Source organism: Sorex araneus, chromosome 2 (assembly GCF_027595985.1).
Source record: "Sorex araneus isolate mSorAra2 chromosome 2, mSorAra2.pri, whole genome shotgun sequence".
NCBI lineage: Eukaryota > Metazoa > Chordata > Mammalia > Eulipotyphla > Soricidae > Sorex > Sorex araneus.
The window spans coordinates 247,342,216-247,359,210 of NC_073303.1; the positions used below are offsets into that span (position 1 = coordinate 247,342,216).

Genomic DNA, 16,995 nt, shown 5'->3' on the forward strand with positions numbered 1-16,995 from the left:
GTGCACATTGTCCACCACCAATTTCCCCAGTATCCCCCCAATCCTTACCCTCCCCCTGCCTCTATGGCAGACAATTTCCCCCATACTCTCTCTCTCTCTACTTTGGGGTATTATGGTTTGCAATATAAATACTGAGCAGCCATCACGTTTGGTCGTTTATCTACTTTCAGCCCACATCTCCCATCCTGAATGATCTCTCCAACCAACATTGACTTAGTGATCCCTTCTCCATTCCAGCTGTATCCTCCCCCAGCTCTTGAGGCAGACTTCCAACCATTAAGCAATCTTCCTGGCCCTTGTGTCTACTCTCCTTGGGTGTCAGTCTCCTATTAAGTTAAAAAATGTGAATCTTTACAGGGGTTCCAATGTTATCCAAATGTTACTTGTTTATTCAGAATCTTTTTGATTACAACATTAGGAAAGGATGCAAGTATTTCTGTCTACCAACATTTTAGTCCCCCCCCCCCACCAAGGCAAAAAAAGAACCAAAGGGGAGAGTTACAGGGCCACAATATCAATAATGTTGAGAGGGAAGAAACTGAAATAAAAAGCATCCGCATAGTAAATATTTGTAGTTACCTACACAAATATGCAACAGGGACAAATGAAGACGTTACTGGTTCCTGCTCAAGCAATTGGTGAACAACGGGATAGCAGAGACAGTGACGGTGACCTTCAAATTGTTCCTCACATCGTATTTCTTCCAAGTTCTGCAAAAAGTGATAGTGACCCATTGCCAAACCTATAAATCTAGCTCATATCAATATTTAAATATTTTAGTTTTCTTCAGAACTATTGGTGTCAAAGTGTTGATTTCTTGTTCTTCCAATTGATGATTTTTGCCCAAATTGATATGTAGGCTCATTATTTAACTTGTTATTCCGTTATATGTTTAAACACTTAATTCCACATCCATTTACTGTTAGATTTCAAAAATATTTACATGTGATTGTCTTCTATTACAGTATGTTGACCTGTCCATTCACCACTGTACATTTCCCACCATCAATGTCCCTAGTTTCCCTCGGACCATCTCCCTTCCCCCAGCCTGCCTTTCTCTACAGCAGTTTTCTTCTATCTCTTTTCCCCTTCTACTCCCCCTCTCCTCCCTTCTCCTCCTCCTCTTCCTCCTTCTCCTCCTCTTCCATAATCTCCTTCTTCTTCTCCTTCTGCTTTTCTTTCTCCTTCCCCTCCTTCTCCTTTCCCTCTCCTTCTCCTCCCTCTCTCATCCTCTATCTCCCCAAGTGTCCACACAAATCCTATAGGCTCAGAACCAGCAGGGATCCTGAACTCTTTCCTCCAGGGTGTCTCACATACAGAGATCAGAAATGTATCAACAACAGATAACACTAGGGAGGGGATTTTATTCAACTCAGGTGATGCCTTTCAGAAATTTGGATGACGTGTAGGCAGAATGTGGTGTCTCTGAGACCCTCTCTCGGACTCATTACAGAAACAACAGTGGCAAGGAGACCTTCTAAGATCCACATTCTCTGACAAACTCCTCTCTTCACTCTCACACCTGTTTTTTTCTCTTCCCACATTTTCTCAAGCACCCTCCTCAGAGTTTTTTTCTTTCTTTCTTTGCTTTTGGGTCAGACCCGGCTTTGGACAGGGGTTAATCCTGGCTCTGCACTCAGGAATTATTCCTGGTAGTGCTCGGGGAACCTTATGGGATGCTGGGAACCGAACCTGACACGGCCTCATGCAAGGCAAACGCCCTCCTTGCTGGGCTATCGCTCCAGTACAGAGTACTTCAGTGATTCACTGCACCCAAACATATTTCTCTGCAGACTGTTTTCACTATATAATCCTTGTTATGTCTGATCGAATGTTACCTGGTATTTTTTGTATTTTATAAGCACTTGTAAAGAATTGCAGAAAAAAGGAATGCAAGGCCTGGGGGAGTAGCTGCCTGGCCTCAGAAACTGGAGCTGTCGTGTCCCCACCCCTTCCATTGTGTAGAACTGGTCCTGTTGTTCATAGATTTGCTCGAGCCAGCACCAGTAATGTCTCCATTATGAGACTAGTTTTTACTGTTTTTGGCAAATCAAATACCCCAGAGAGCTTGCCAGGGTCTGCCATGCAGGCAGGACACTCTTGGTAGCTAGCCAGGCTTTCCAAGAGGGACAGAGGAATTGAACACAGGTCGGTCACATGCAAGGCAAATGCTCTACCGCTGTGCTATTGCTCCAGTCCATTGTTGTGTACTCTGAAGAAAAAAGAACAAGAGATGCAAGGATATCAAAGATGGGTAAAACATTGGCCCAGATTATAGAAATGAGGAGATCAGGGAAGGAGAGGAATGGAGGGGGAAGTAATAAGATGTGGACAAAGGTCCTAGGACTTGGGCACATGGGGGGTACAGAGGTGAGGTACATTCATGTATCTAAACCAGGGAGACAACAATACCACAAACATTGGTCAGTGGAACCCAAACTAAAGAACGGAACTTTAAAATGTGCCTGTGAAGGAGGCAGGTTGGTGGAGGGGTTGAAGCGAGCCTGGGACACCGAGACAGTGAGGTGACACTGGGGTTGAGATTGGTGATGGAACTATGGATGCCTGGAACTATGACAAACAACGCTGCAAATCATGGTCCCTCAAAATAGCATTGGTGGAAAAATTGTTCTCATAATATATTTTCTCTTCTAAAATCTCTGTGTCATGAGAGCATCCCTCACCACCTGAGTTGTTTGATACCGCTTCTATTTATTTTATTTCTTGTTCATTACACCATAGTGAGAACAATTATCCATCATTCAATATCAATATTTGAATCAGTTTTCAAACAGCTTGTATTGAGTTCGTAATTACCAAGTGCTGGGGAGGTAACTCCAAGGGCTAAAATCCTAGAGGTCTTGAGGTGAATCCATGACAATACAGGGTCCTCTGAGGGCCACCAAGTGTCTCTGAAGGACCCGAACACCACTGGACCTGAAAACTCATACCCCATGCTGCCCAATTAGGTAGAATATCACCAGATGTGGCTCAAGGGTCTAGTCAACATTGCCAGTAAGGCCTTCCAGGTAAAATTTTTGTTTACAATAAGATTTCCGGTTTTTTTACATAATATTTCCAAAAAATGGTAGAATATAAAATCTCCTGAAAAATCTTGAAAGTGAGTGAGCATTTATCTCTAAATATGGGACAAGAGTTTCAAAGAAGAGAGAAGGTGTGCACATAAAATGTTGATGACAGGTATTTTTGGTCATAAAAGTATTTTGTAAATGTATTTAAAAATAATTTTTGAAGTTTTGAGGGTAGAAAATATGTCTGTATTCAGGATCTGAGGGTTCAAAGTAGGTAAGGGATATTCTTGATAACCTTTCAGTATCAATATTGCAAACCAAAGGGAGAAGAGGAGTCAGAGAGAAAGAAAGAGAGAGACAGAGACAGAGACAGAGAGACAGAGAGGAAAAGCACCTGCCAAAGAGGCAGGCAGAGGGTGGGGGTTGATGGGAGGGAACCTGGGGAACTGGTGCTGGGAAATGTGCACTGGAGGAAGGATGGGTGTTTGAATACTGTATGACTGAAATCCAATCATGAACAGCTTTGTAAGGGTCTATCTCACAGTGATTCAATTAAAAAGTTAGGAAAAATTATGCTGTACATTACCTGCATCTGGATCAAAGAAATTCTATATTTTTTCACCTTGTAGTTCTCTCTGCCACATGAAATCCAGGAACTTCTCAGAAAACAAGGAATTCCTTCTTCTAGGACTTTCAGAAGAACCAGAACTGCAGCCCCTCATCTTTGGGCTTTTCCTGTCCATGTACCTGATCACCGTGCTGGGGAACCTGCTCATCATCCTGGCCGTCAGCTCAGACCCCCACCTCCACACGCCCATGTACTTCTTCCTGTCCAACCTGTCCTTCACAGACATCTGCTTCACCTCCACCACCGTCCCCAAGATGCTAGTGAATTTACAGACACACAGCAAGGCCATCACCTATGAAGGATGCATCACCCAGATTTATTTTTTCATACATTTTGTAACATTGGATGTCTGTATCCTGACTGTGATGGCCTATGACCGCTATGTGGCCATTTGTCACCCCCTGCACTACACGGTCCTCATGAACCCTCGCTTGTGTGTGCTGCTGGTTCTGGTGTCTTGGGTCATTAGTGCCCTGCATTCCTTGATAGAGAGTTTAATGGCTTTACGTCTGTCCTTCTGTACACACTGGGAAATCCAACATTTTTTCTGTGAACTGAGACAGGTGATTCAACTTGCCTGTAATGATCCTTTTCTGAATATCTTGGTCATGAGTCTTTCAGCTGGAATTCTGGGTGGCGGACCCCTGGCTGGGATCCTTTACTCTTACACTAAGATTGTTTCCTCCATCCGTAGGATCTCATCATCACAGGGGAAGTATAAAGCCTTTTCCACCTGTGTGTCTCACCTCTCAGTTGTGGCCTTATTCTATTGTACTGGCATAGGTGTGTACATGAGCACTGCCGGCACCCAGAACTCACACTCCACTGCAATAGCTTCAGTGATCTACACTGTGGTCACCCCCATGCTGAACCCCTTCATCTATAGTCTGAGGAACAAAGACATTAAGATGGCCCTGAAAATTCTCTTTGAGAAAGAAACCACCAAAGTTTAGTTGTCTTAAGACTGAAGAAATTTCTTGATTTTAGGAAACAAGGAACAGAAAATGTAAATCTATTTTTTCAGAGATCCATGATATACTTGCTACTTTATTTAATTAAAAACTTTTATTAAGGGAGGGTAGTGGACCACACACACAGTGATGCTCAGGAATAACTACTGGTGATATCCAGGGTCTTATACAGTGCCAGAGATACACTGGGTCAGACATATGCAAGTACTTTACCCTGTATACTATCTCTCAGGTCCAGCAACTAAATTTTTTCTGTCTTCATATTTAGACAATTAATATGATTGATTTTTGTTAAGTTATTTTTTCTCCCTGATCATAAAGTTCCTCTCAATTTAATTTCATGTTCTCTTAAGTTTTCTCGTGAATCTAAATTGTTTGGGAATTTCCATTTAAAGCACAAACTACATTGGTTTCTTGAAAATCGTTTTTCTGATGGCATAGCTCAACCACCTATTTTGTTCAATTTTATTTTAAGAATAGTTATGGTGCGGAAACCTGGGTCCAAAATTGAACACATTTTCCTTTGTTCTCTACCAGACATATTTCTAAGGAAATTCTTTCAATAAAGTCTATTTTGTTTCAAATAAAGGTTGTATAATTACCCATGAAAACCTAAAATTTTCCACTTATGTAATTTTAAAACAAGGACTCAACCCAAGTTTATAATCATAAATGAACACTCTCATCATATCTCAGTGACTTAATTTTTGTCTTTATCAGGCGACAGTATATCTTGGGTAGGATATATTTGATTGTATAAATTTATACAGATTCTCTAACATTTCTTCCAAAATTATTGTTTATTGAGTAAACAAACTTTTTTTTTTCACCAACTAAAGTCACAATTTTATTCATGACTGACCACAAATTCTTTTTTTTTTCTATTAAATTATCATGTGCAAAGTTACAAAGCTTTCAGGCTTAAATCTCAATTCCACAATGATCAAACATCCATCCCTTCACCAGTGCACATGTTCAACCACCAAGAACCCCAGTATACCTCCCATCCCACTCCCACCTCCACTGTGCTATCTCTCCGGCCACCAGTAATCAGTCTTTTAATCCAAGACTACAGATATTGGATTAAGTTTGTTGAGACTGGACATTCCTCTCCTTTGTTCCTTAATTTTACACAAATGAGTGCAATAATCCAGTTTGTATATGGTCCTCCCTCTGATTTACTTTCATAACTTGGTGCTCTCCAGTTCCATTCACACTGAAATAATCTGCCTCATCTTTCCCTTTCTTTCCTCTATCTCTTTCTTTTCTTGTTCCTTCCTTCCTTTCTTTCCTTATTTCTTTCCTTTTCTCTTTCTTTCTTTCTTTCTTTCTTTCTTTCATTCTTTCTTTCTTTCTTCCCTTTTCTCTGTCTCTTTCTTCCCTTCTTTATTTCCTTCTTAATTTCTATCTTTCTTCCTTTCTTTCCTTCTTTCTCTCTTTCTCTCTTTCTACCTTTCTCCAGATGATTGGCCACAGGCTGCGGTGCTCAGGGCCTTCTACAGGCACTGTGCTGAGGGCTCCCTCCTGGTGGGGTAGAGGGACCATATGTAGTGCCAGGGGTCACACTATGGTCAACAGGAGAAGACAAAAACTTTACCTGCCGTACTATCTCTCCCAGCCAAAATTTTTATCTTCTCTTGTGGCTGCATAGAATTCAGTTGGAAATGTAGGTCACAACTTTTTTATCCATGAATCACTGAGGGATGTTTGGGATGTCTCCACTTCCTTTTGCACTGAGTGCTGCAGTGACCCTACGGGGGCACTGATCTTTTCGAATGAATGTTTTGTGTTTGGGGATAAGCCAAGCAGTGGAATCACTTTGTCACATAGCAATTTTATTCTACTTTTTTTGAGGATCTTCCATATTATAAAGCACATGTTTTAAGACTAATTTAAAAACCAGGTATTTAGTATGTAAAATAAAATACACAAATTCATAACTTACTTCATAATTAATCCACATGAATTAGTTTAGTGAGACTTATTTTACAACCAACTAACAAGACTCTGAAAGAGTGCTGTGTTCAATTTCCTCCATAATTATGAAAAATATGCATTTTCATAGACAGAAACAGTCGCCAAACTGTTTTCTAGCATAATAACATTTGACGATGCTGGCAAAAATAAGAGTTTGCTTGGGCTCCTTGGGAGAGGGAGATGGGTGCACTGGTGATGAGTTGGGTGTTAAAGTTATGTCCACAAGAAACAATTATTGTCAATCAAAACTAATAATAATATTTTAATTGAGAGTTCACCATGGCTGTCTCTGCATTTCCAAACCATACATGTGACAATTATTGAAAAATCATTTCAGAGGAGCTAGAGAGATAGTACAGTGGACAGGGTGTTTGTCTTGGATATGGCTGACCCAGACTTGATCCCTGGAATCCCATATGGTACCCCAACCATTAGGAGGAGTAATCCCTGAGGGCAGAGCCGGGAGTAACCCCTGAGCATCACTGGCTGTTCCACAAACTTAATTATTATTACTACTATTATTATTTCAGAGTTGTCTACTGTGAAAGAGTTTTAAAGGCTATATAAATCAGATGGTTACTAATACAAGTATTTGGAGAACATTTTATTTTAATTAATTTATGTATTTATTGAATTGCTGTGAGCTACAGTTGCAAGGCTTTCATGTTTGAGTTTCAGTCATATAATGATTGAACACGCATCCCTCCACCAGTGCACATTTTCCACTACCCATGTCCCCAGTATCCCTCCCCCACCACCATGCCCCATCCCACCCCTCCCCTTGCCTCTATGGCGGGACAATTTCCCTCTTATACTCTCTCTACTTATGGACATTATGGTTTTCAATAGAAGAAATGAGAGGCCATCATGTTTGGTCTTTTATCTACTTCCAGCCCACATATTGGAGAATACTTTAAGTCAGGTTTATGATGTGGCACTAGAAGATTAGAAGTCTGGGAAAAGGTAGCTCTCACTAGGTAAGACATTAAACATAGATTCACTTGATTACAGCCAGGTCTACTGGGAAGAGAATATCCAGCAAAACCTTCCCCCTCTACATTGGTGTCTGTGGGGAAATCAGGTGCATGAAGGTTGGAGTAACCAGGGGAAACCCATCTAATGATAAGACCAGGGCAGCTGTAAATAATACCAGTGCTTCCTTGCAAGGCACCTGGTTGTTTCGTTTGGATGAAGAACTTAAGTTTCATTTCCTCCAGCTGAAGATGGAGGTAGAGCTTTCCTTGTAGACCTTCCCTATCATCAACCTGGTGGAATTTGACTTAACTCAAGAACTTCCCTGGGCTTCCGACCAAGGTGAGTCCAACAACCCATTGGAGCCTGCAGGAAAGAGTCAGAAAGAATCAAACATGTTTAACTCAGTCTCCAGCCTAGCTTAGAAACTCATGACAGTTAAGGTTGTTAGCTTGCAAACCTGCCCATTATTGATTTATGAATAATGCTTAAAAGAAGAGTATCAAGTTCATCAATGCGGGGGGGGGGGGTTGTTGAATAAGGAGGGGATTCACACTGAAAGAGGAAGGAGACGGAAAAAGTTCTCTCAGGTCTAAAAAACCTATCCAAGGAACACACAATGAAAGGTGTAGAAAGTAGAGGTGTGGTCGAGTTTCCAGGGGAAAGAAAGAATTTCTTTTGATATAGTGCTCTTTGGACTAGAGAGATACTATAATGGGTAGACATACAGGCATTGCCTGGGACCCACTTGCATTTGATCGTTTGATCCCTGGCATTCCATATGATCCCCTGATTTCCCCAGAAGTGATTCCTGAGCACAGATCCAGGAGTAAGAAATCATTTCTTCTTGAAATTTCTTATTATTTTTGAGATGTGATATATTCTGGTTCTGTATTGAAGACAAAGACCTAGGCCAGTGAATTTCCTGGAAATGTTCCTTAGCAGTAGTAGTGCTGGAGTATCCACTAATCATTAAATTTCACTCCCTGTGCATTCACATGAAAAAAAATTTTCATAAGTGACACGAGATGTGCTATGCAGCTTTCATCTGCAGTTTTTTATTGCCCGTGTAAATGACTGTATTTTGGGATAATTACAGTTTTCTCTACTGTAAATGTCTGCAGTCATTTTTATAGGTTTAAATTTTTTACTATAGACTAGTAATTTAAAAAGTGATAATATTAATTTATGAGCTGGATCAATAGAATAGCGGGTAGGGCATTTGCATTGCACATGCCCAACCCAGGTTTGATTCCTCTGCCCCTCTCAAAGAGCCCAGTAAGATACCAAGAGTATCCTGCCTGCATGGCAGATCCTGGCAAGCTCCCCATGACATATTTGATATGCCAAAAACAGTAACAACAAGTCTCACAATGGAGACGTGACTGGTGCCCGCTCAAGCAAATCGATGAGCAACGGGATGACAGTGATACAGTGATGGTTATACAAAATTCTTGCACCCCAACTAAAGTGCAAATTTTAATTATATCTCCATAGAATACAAATGATATTCCAGTCAGTAGATGATGCCAGTGGTGTGAGACCACTAGTTACATTTCATGCTATTTTTTCTCTCTCCTGCCAGTCCTCATCAACATGGAACCAGGGAACCTCACAGGAGTGCCAGATTTTCTTCTTCTGGGAATTTCCGAGGAACCAGAACTTCAGCCTCTTATATTTGGACTTTTCGGGTCCATGTACCTGGTCACCGTGCTGGGGAACCTGCTCATCATCCTGGCCATCAGCTCAGACCCCCACCTCCACACGCCCATGTACTTCTTCCTGTCCAACCTGTCCTTCGTGGACATCTGCTTCACCTCCACCACCATCCCCAAGATGCTGGTGAACATCCAGACGCACAGCAAGGCCATCAGCTATGGGAAATGTATCTCCCAGATTTACTTTTCCACACATTTTGCAGGCCTGGACAATTTTCTCCTGACCGCGATGGCCTATGACCGCTTTGTGGCCATCTGCCACCCCCTGCACTACTCGGTCATCATGAATTGCTGGCTCTGTGGACTGTTGGTTGCGGTTTGCTGGGCTATCAGTGCCCTGCATTCTTTGTTAGAAATTTTAATGGCATTGCAACTGTCCTTCTGTGCAAACTTAGAGATCCCCCACTTTTTCTGTGAACTCAATCTAGTTGTTCAACTTGCTTGCTCTGACACCTTTCTGAATAACTTGGTAATGTATGTTGTGACTGTGGTTTTGGGAGGGGGTCCCTTGGCTGCTATCTTTTACTCTTACACTAAGATAGTTTCTTCTGTACGTAAACTCTCCTCCGCTCGGGGGAAGTATAAAGCATTTTCCACGTGTACATCTCACCTCTCCGTGGTCTCCATGTTTTATTGCTCAGCCATCAGCGTGTACCTGAGCTCTGCTGTCCCCCACAGTTCACACTCTATTGTCATCGCCTCAGTGATGTACACAGTGGTCACCCCCATGCTGAACCCCTTCATCTACAGTCTCCGGAACAAAGACATAGAGAGGGCTATAAAAATTCTTTTAGGGAAAGTCACAGCAAGAGGATGATGGTCTAATGGCTGAAAACATTACTTGATTTCAGGGATAAGATTTAAAAAAAGACAGGGACTGGAACCATAGTACAGCAGGTAGGGCATTTGCCTTGCTCTCGACTGACCCGGGTTTGATTCCCAGCATCCCATAGGGCCCCCTGAGCACCGCCAGGAGTCATTCCTGGGTGCAGAGCCAGGAGTAGCCCCTGTGCATTGCCGAGTGTGACCCAGAAAGCAAATAACAACAACAACCAAAAAAAAACCCTCAAAAAACAAAACTGCCATACTTTTTCTGGGCTCCTGGTCATTTGTTTCTAAAATTAAACGATTTTATTACAACTATTCATTGCAATTTATATGAACCTCTTTATTAAGATATTTGCTCTCTTGTTGGGTGTTATTCTTGTTTCAATTAAATATTCATTTAAATTGCAAAAAAATTAACCTAAGACCTAATGTGTGTATAAACTTTTATTTATATGATGAATTTCTTAAGAGTAATCTTTTCCAAGGCCTTAGGCCATAACAAGTAAAAATTTTCTGTTTGAGAAATTAATTGTGATGTGCTTTAGTAATCACATGAAAAAGTAAACAACCAATAAGTTTATATGATTTTTGTAAAAGTAAAATATATGACACACCTTAATGTCTAACCTTTATTTCTATGTTGCTGAATTAAGTACTATTCCTGATTATGTATATTGTATTTTCTGGATAAATATGCCATTTGGTTTGAAGACAATCTAAAATGGAGGGATATTGATACTTTGTGATCATTAAAATTTACAAAATCCATAATTATTGCCTCTATCATATCTGCTTTACATGTATTTATCGAAAGATATACATTTATATGGTATACATAATTATATACTGTATAAAATATAAAATACATGTTCATGTATTATACTGAGTACATATTTGCATAAGACTACAAAAGTATAAGAAATTTAAAAGTACCAAATGTGTTCATAAAATTAATAAATATCGTTACTTATTTATTTAAATAATATAATTTATAAAGAAAATCATTGGGATGCAAACTCAAATTAAAACATGAATGTTTTATACATATCAATATTAATAAGTAAATGATCTGGAGTGATAGCATAGTGGGTAGGGTGTTTGCCTTGCACTCGACTGACCCGGGGTTTGATTCCACTGTCCCTCTCAGAAAGCCCAGCACGCTACTGAGAGTATCCCGCCCGCACGGCAGAGTCAAGCTACCTGTGGCATATTCGATGTGCCAAAAACAGTAACAAGTATCACAATGGAGACGTTACTGATGCTTGCTCGAGCAAATCGATGAACAACAGGACAACAGTGCAACCGTGCTATTAATAAGTAAGTATATGTGATGTAGAGAGACAGAGATGGATTTCTCTATGTCACTATCTATAGAAATAAATGTTCTCTATGTACAGATAGATAGGTGATAGATAATTTGGATAGATAGGGAGAGACAGTGATAGGCTGGATGGCTAGCTAGATGATAGAAAACAGGTAGGTTTGTAAAAATGTTGACAATTTTACAGTGCCAGTGTTTAGCATGTGATGAAGCATGATTGGGAGCCAGAGAAATGGTGGACAATGTAGAAGGACCTTTAATGCTATCAATACTCAGAAGTTTCCTGATTAAGTTTGTTTGCTTCACCTTCATTCATTTTATTTTTCTTTTTGGGTCACACCTGGTGATGCTCAGAGATTACTCCTGACTCTGCATTCAGGAATCACTCCTAGTGCTCAGGAGACCATTTAGGTGCCGGGGATTGAACCCCAGTTGGCCATGAGCAAGGCAAATGCCCTCCCCACTGTACTATCGTTCCATCCCTTCATCTTCGCTCTTGGAGTGAACTTGAGAGCATAGATAGCCCCACCATCCCCACCCCCCAGAGATGAGGAGAAAAGGGAACACCTCATTGTCGCAGGCACACAGGCTAGGCATCTGTGAGGATCAGCTCCCCAGAGAGGCATAGCCAGAATGATAACATATGTTATCATATGATATGTGTTATCATACCATATGATAACATATGTTATCATACCAACATATGTTGGCATGTGCCCCACTTACTTCTCTAAAATTTGTCCTATATGTTTTTTATCCAAGATACTCAATTTGAGATCCTTTTAAAAGCATATCAGGAAGGATTGTCAAATCATTTATGACGGTTTTAACTTTTTTTAATTCACCTGGAGAGATAGTACAGCGTGTTAAATGTTTGCCTTGCACATAGCTAACCTGGGCTCCATCCCTACCACGACAAAGATCCTCCCAAGCCTGTCAGGAGTGATCTCTGAGTACAGAACCAGGAGTAAGCCCTGAGCACTGCCAGGTGTGGCCCAGAAACCGAAGAAAAACCTTTTAATAAAATCCAACTGAAATTTACTTTTTTGAGGCCCACTTCCTGGCTGCCTGCTTCAGTGTAAATAGATCATTTTTTATGGAATGACGCTGATTTGTCATTTCTCCTCTGTCCTTGCTGATGTCCCCAGAAGAGCCATCCTTGAAGCTTCATATATCTCTTACTGTGTCCATAAAAATGACTAATATCATTAAGAAGTAAGTTTCAGATGACTTCTTAAATGGCTAGGGACAAAAGGAAGGAAAAATATGGCCTTAGATGGTATTTTGCCCTGGAGTGGATCTCCTAGCAAGATGAGAGCCTTGTCTTTGTCTTGGAAGAAGCCCCAGGGAAGGGCTTTACACTTGTGGATTGTGCTATTTCACCCCAGCCTTGGAGGGTGGGCTCTTAACTGATGCTGGGGAGGGCGGCAGAGTGAGACTGGATTGTGTTGATGACTGAGGCTGTGAGAGGGAAGAGTGAGACTCGCACGGGGAAAGCAGGAGACTGAAATGAGAGAGGAGTCTAAGTCTTGAACGCAGACAGAGTACGTGGCGCCTGGTCACCAGCCAGCTTGGCAGCCCTGTTCCCTCCTGTATGGGTCCTACAGCAGTGATGGCTGCAGGTCCGGGTGGGGAAGCAGCTCACGACCACCGAATCGCGTTCAACATTTTCAAACACATACAATTTATTTTTAAATTTTTTTAAATTTTTTATTAGTGAATCACCGTGAGGGTACAGTTACAGATTTACATATTTTCATGCTTATGTTTCCATCACGCAATGTTCGAGAACTCATCCCTCCACCAGTGCCCATTCTTCACCACCAATGATTCCAGTATCCCTCCCACCCCCCAATCCCATCCCCCCCACCCCACCCTGCCTCTGTGGCAGGGCATTCCCTTTTGTTCTCTCTCTCCTTTTGGGTGTTGTGGTTTGCAATGGGGGTTTTGAGTGGCCATTATGTTCAATCTATAGTCTGCTTTTGGCATGCATCTCCCATCCCGAACGGGTCCCCCAACCACACTATACTTGGGCAAACACACACAATTTATACTCTGTTACATGTCATGTCAAGACAAAGGTCTTATGATGATGTCATAATAATATCTGTGTACTTATAATACATGGGGAAATTTCTAATTATCTAACAAATGAATCTGGAAGCAAGCCCTGAAGACCCCACAATTCTCTATCAAAGGAACGTGATTTTTACCTTCTGAAAATTAGGGACTGTGACCCCAACACAACTTATTCTTGAAAATGTCAATAATTTAAGAGTCCACCTCATATTTAGAAGATGCCCAAACTCGTGTCCAGGATAATAAGCTGGGAGGTCATTTTTCCCATCCCTCGAAGAGAGGAGAGTTCATAGGAAGTAGTGATGAAAATCTGTTTTCCTTAACTCCTTGTTTGTTCTCTTGGAAACGCAGAATCAGTAGGAAAATTTCCATTTGTCCAGAGCATTGACCCACAGGGAAATCAGGAGCTAGCAGTCCTGATAACTAGATGGCAACGAGCCTAATGAGCAATGGTAGCTGAAAATATCTGCTCAGCTTGTTCAATCTGGAGCAGCCAGGACATGGTGGATACTTTGGAGTCCCGGAGTCTGTTGAGGGGACGGAGGTTTCCTTCCTTCCTGCTGTCTTGTCTGGAATCACATCTGTCCAGGCTAGTGCAAGCACCAGAGTTCACTGTGGTAAGTCGTGGATGAGTGAATAGATGTATTGTTTAGGATTACCTGACCTGGACTGGAGCAATAGCACAACGGGTAGGACATTTGCCTTGCACGCAGCTGACCCGTGTTTGATTCCTCCATCCCTCTCAGAGAGCCCAGCAAGCTACTGAGAGTAACACACTTGCACAGGAGAGCCTGGCAAGCTACCCTTGGCATATTCGATATGCCAAAAACAGTAACAAGTCTCACAATGGAGACGTTACTGGTGCCTGTTCAAGCAAATTGATGAACAACGGGATGACAGTGCTGACAGTGCTGACAGTTTCAGATGACCAAAATGGGATTACTTATTGCATCAGCAGTTTGTGGTATAATGGAGGAAATTAAATTGTGTTAATAGCATAAAAATTAGTAAAGGAAAGTAGAGTTAGGTTCTTTCCTCGAAAGCAGGGTCTGAATCCATTGATCTTTATAATGAGTAGAAATTTCCTACCAGCTATGCATTCTGCAGTGAATTGAGGACTTTCTATTTTATTTTTTAGAGGAGTAATGTTTGACTATGACTCCATATCAATGATAAAGATTTAGAGAAAAGATTGTTCGAAAATAATATCTAGCCATAGTTGTCCGTGAAACTAAAAATTTTAGATTTCTGCTTTGTTTATTGCTTTAAGTGGATCCCAGACCAGCGGGACCATCTATCAGTGTTTGAAGGGCATATTAATAGGATTAATAATTATTCATCCTTGGGACAGGGCATTACCGGCGCTGCTCTCTGCCGAGATGTGACCCTAGCGGCCACACGTATGTGGCCTCTCCATTGCTGGATGACCATGATCCCAGAGGCCACCTATCTACTTTTGGCACCAGCAGCTTCTTGCAGAAATGTCTCTAGACTGTGAACTAAGCCACAGCCCCATGCTGCCTCAGGAGGGGAAAGGTTTTTCTCTCTCGGCTTTTCCTTTCAGGGCAGGGGTAGGGAGGGGGGTCGCAGCATGGCGACCGCCATCTTATAAGAACCACTAAAGAGAGCTATGAACTTGCAGTGATTCAATTTCTGGCAGAAATTTCCCTGGACTTAGTTACTAAAATACAGAAATCCAAAACCGCAATAGCGGTTGCGCGACCTCATATCTCTTCATTTTCAGCAGTGGAAAACAAATTATCAAATGCTTCCTTTTCAGCAGGTCTGATTTTGGGGGTGAAACTCCAAACAATAATAGTGAGTATTTTGTTGAAACATTGAATGCAATCAAGGTAAAGAGAAAGTAAAGTGAAAATTATCAGCTACACAGGCGGGGGGATGGGGGTGGGATGGGAGGTATACTGGGGTTCTTGGTGGTGGAATATGTGCACTGGTGAAGGGATGGGTGTTCAACCATTGTATAACTGAGACTTAAGCCTGAAACCTTTGTAACTTTCCACATGGTGATTCAATTAAAAAAAAATTAATCCTACTAATTATCTTGTTCTTTACAAAAATTTATTTAATTTGTCCAGAAGCCATATGCATCTTCACTATTTTAATGATATGTCAGTATAGCTATCAACCTTTTAAGGAGTTTCACAGGTCATTGCTTAATTTTTTCCTGGAATATTTTGTCCTTAACCAAATTTCATATTTCATTTAACTAGTTCTGTTTTTACACCCAAGTTTTCTGCCTTACTTAATACTGAATTACACAAGTAAAATTTTTACATAAAGTTTTCTAAATGTTCCTGTAAAATATGTTGTCCCCACTGAGGTTTTCCATTATCACTTTCAAAAATCTCCCAGCTGCATGGTTGATCATAGCTGCTTTTTTATTCAATAATCAATATTGCTCACCCCAAATGGAAATATAATCTTGTCATCTATTACATGCCTGGAACTACTGAGACATAATTTCTGTATGTTTGAGGATCAGATAATACAGAGCAGAAAAGACTATACGTGCATGGTTTATTTGTCCATGGGAGACTATTGAATTAAAGAGTTAAGGTTTGGGGCATCATTTGAACCCTTAGTGGAATGACAGTGTTTAGAGGAGCAACTTCATTCACTTCTTTCCTAATGAATGTTAAGTGGGAACAGAAAAGTTCTATGTTGGTGTGTGTTTGCGATGTGTGTGTTTGTGGGTGCTCATGCATACAGATTTGGAATCTTGGTGCACGTGTACACACTTCCTTACTGTGTGAGAACATTCCTATTTCAGAGAACTGGAATTTATCTATTCCAAGTGAGTGGAACATTACTGAGACTAGAAATTGATAAGGAGATGGTGTTTGGGTGAGTTATAACTCAATTCAGGAGATGTCTTTGTAGTAAAATTTTAAATGTGCATAGTTGGGGGTGGGGTCGGGTGACAAACTTAGTATCTTAAAGCAGCAGGAGAGGCAATAGCATCAACTGCGATCCCCTCCTCACACCAAGTTCTCTGAGTTAACCTCTTCCTCTCCCACCCTGCTTTCTCTGCAGACTCAACTTCCTGGGAATAAGTTCAGAGCATTTTCCGCTGGCCAACCTGTATTCAGACTCAGATACTTCCAGGTAAATCTCTGATTCTGCCCTATTACTTGTGATCTCTGATGAAATGCCCTTTTGACTAGTCTCATCTAAACTCTAGAAAAATGATACCTTCTCTCTATTGTCTCTTTTTAGTTTCTTTCTTTTTGTGGGGATTTGGGCCACACCTGGCTGTACTCAGGGTTCACTCCTGGCTCTGTGCTCAGGGATCACTCCTGACAGTGCCTGAGGAACTATATGAGGGTGCCGGGGAGCAAACCTATATTGGCCGTGTACAAGGCACGCTTCTTACTCCTGCACTATCTCTCTGGCCTCTAAGCTGCTTCCTATCATACAAGAATTTCTCACCATTTGAGATAGTAGATGA

The 16,995-nt window shown here is 41.3% G+C and overlaps 2 protein-coding genes across 2 annotated transcripts; both read left to right on the plus strand.

The window, feature by feature from the left end:
* The first annotated feature begins 3,773 nt into the window (after positions 1-3,773).
* On the plus strand, positions 3,774-4,613 carry LOC101540496 (olfactory receptor 7A17-like). Its single transcript, XM_055124738.1, has 2 exons — positions 3,774-4,128; positions 4,414-4,613. Exons 1-2 carry the CDS (start codon positions 3,774-3,776, stop codon positions 4,611-4,613), a joined length of 555 nt encoding a protein of 184 aa, XP_054980713.1.
* Positions 4,614-9,176: 4,563 nt separating this feature from the next.
* LOC101540757 (olfactory receptor-like protein OLF4) lies at positions 9,177-10,115 on the plus strand. Its single transcript, XM_004615074.3, has one exon. It carries the CDS (start codon positions 9,177-9,179, stop codon positions 10,113-10,115), a length of 939 nt encoding a protein of 312 aa, XP_004615131.3.
* Positions 10,116-16,995: the final 6,880 nt, after the last annotated feature.

Excerpts from the sequence above, each read along its gene's own strand:
- LOC101540496 (XM_055124738.1), top strand. The coding sequence starts at position 3,774 with ATGTACCTGATCACCGTGCTGGGGAACCTGCTCATCATCCTGGCCGTC. Across the intron at positions 4,129-4,413 it reads TCTGGTGTCTTGGGTCATTA|TTGTGGCCTTATTCTATTGT; the intron begins GTGCCCTGCATT and ends CTCACCTCTCAG.
- LOC101540757 (XM_004615074.3), top strand. The coding sequence starts at position 9,177 with ATGGAACCAGGGAACCTCACAGGAGTGCCAGATTTTCTTCTTCTGGGA.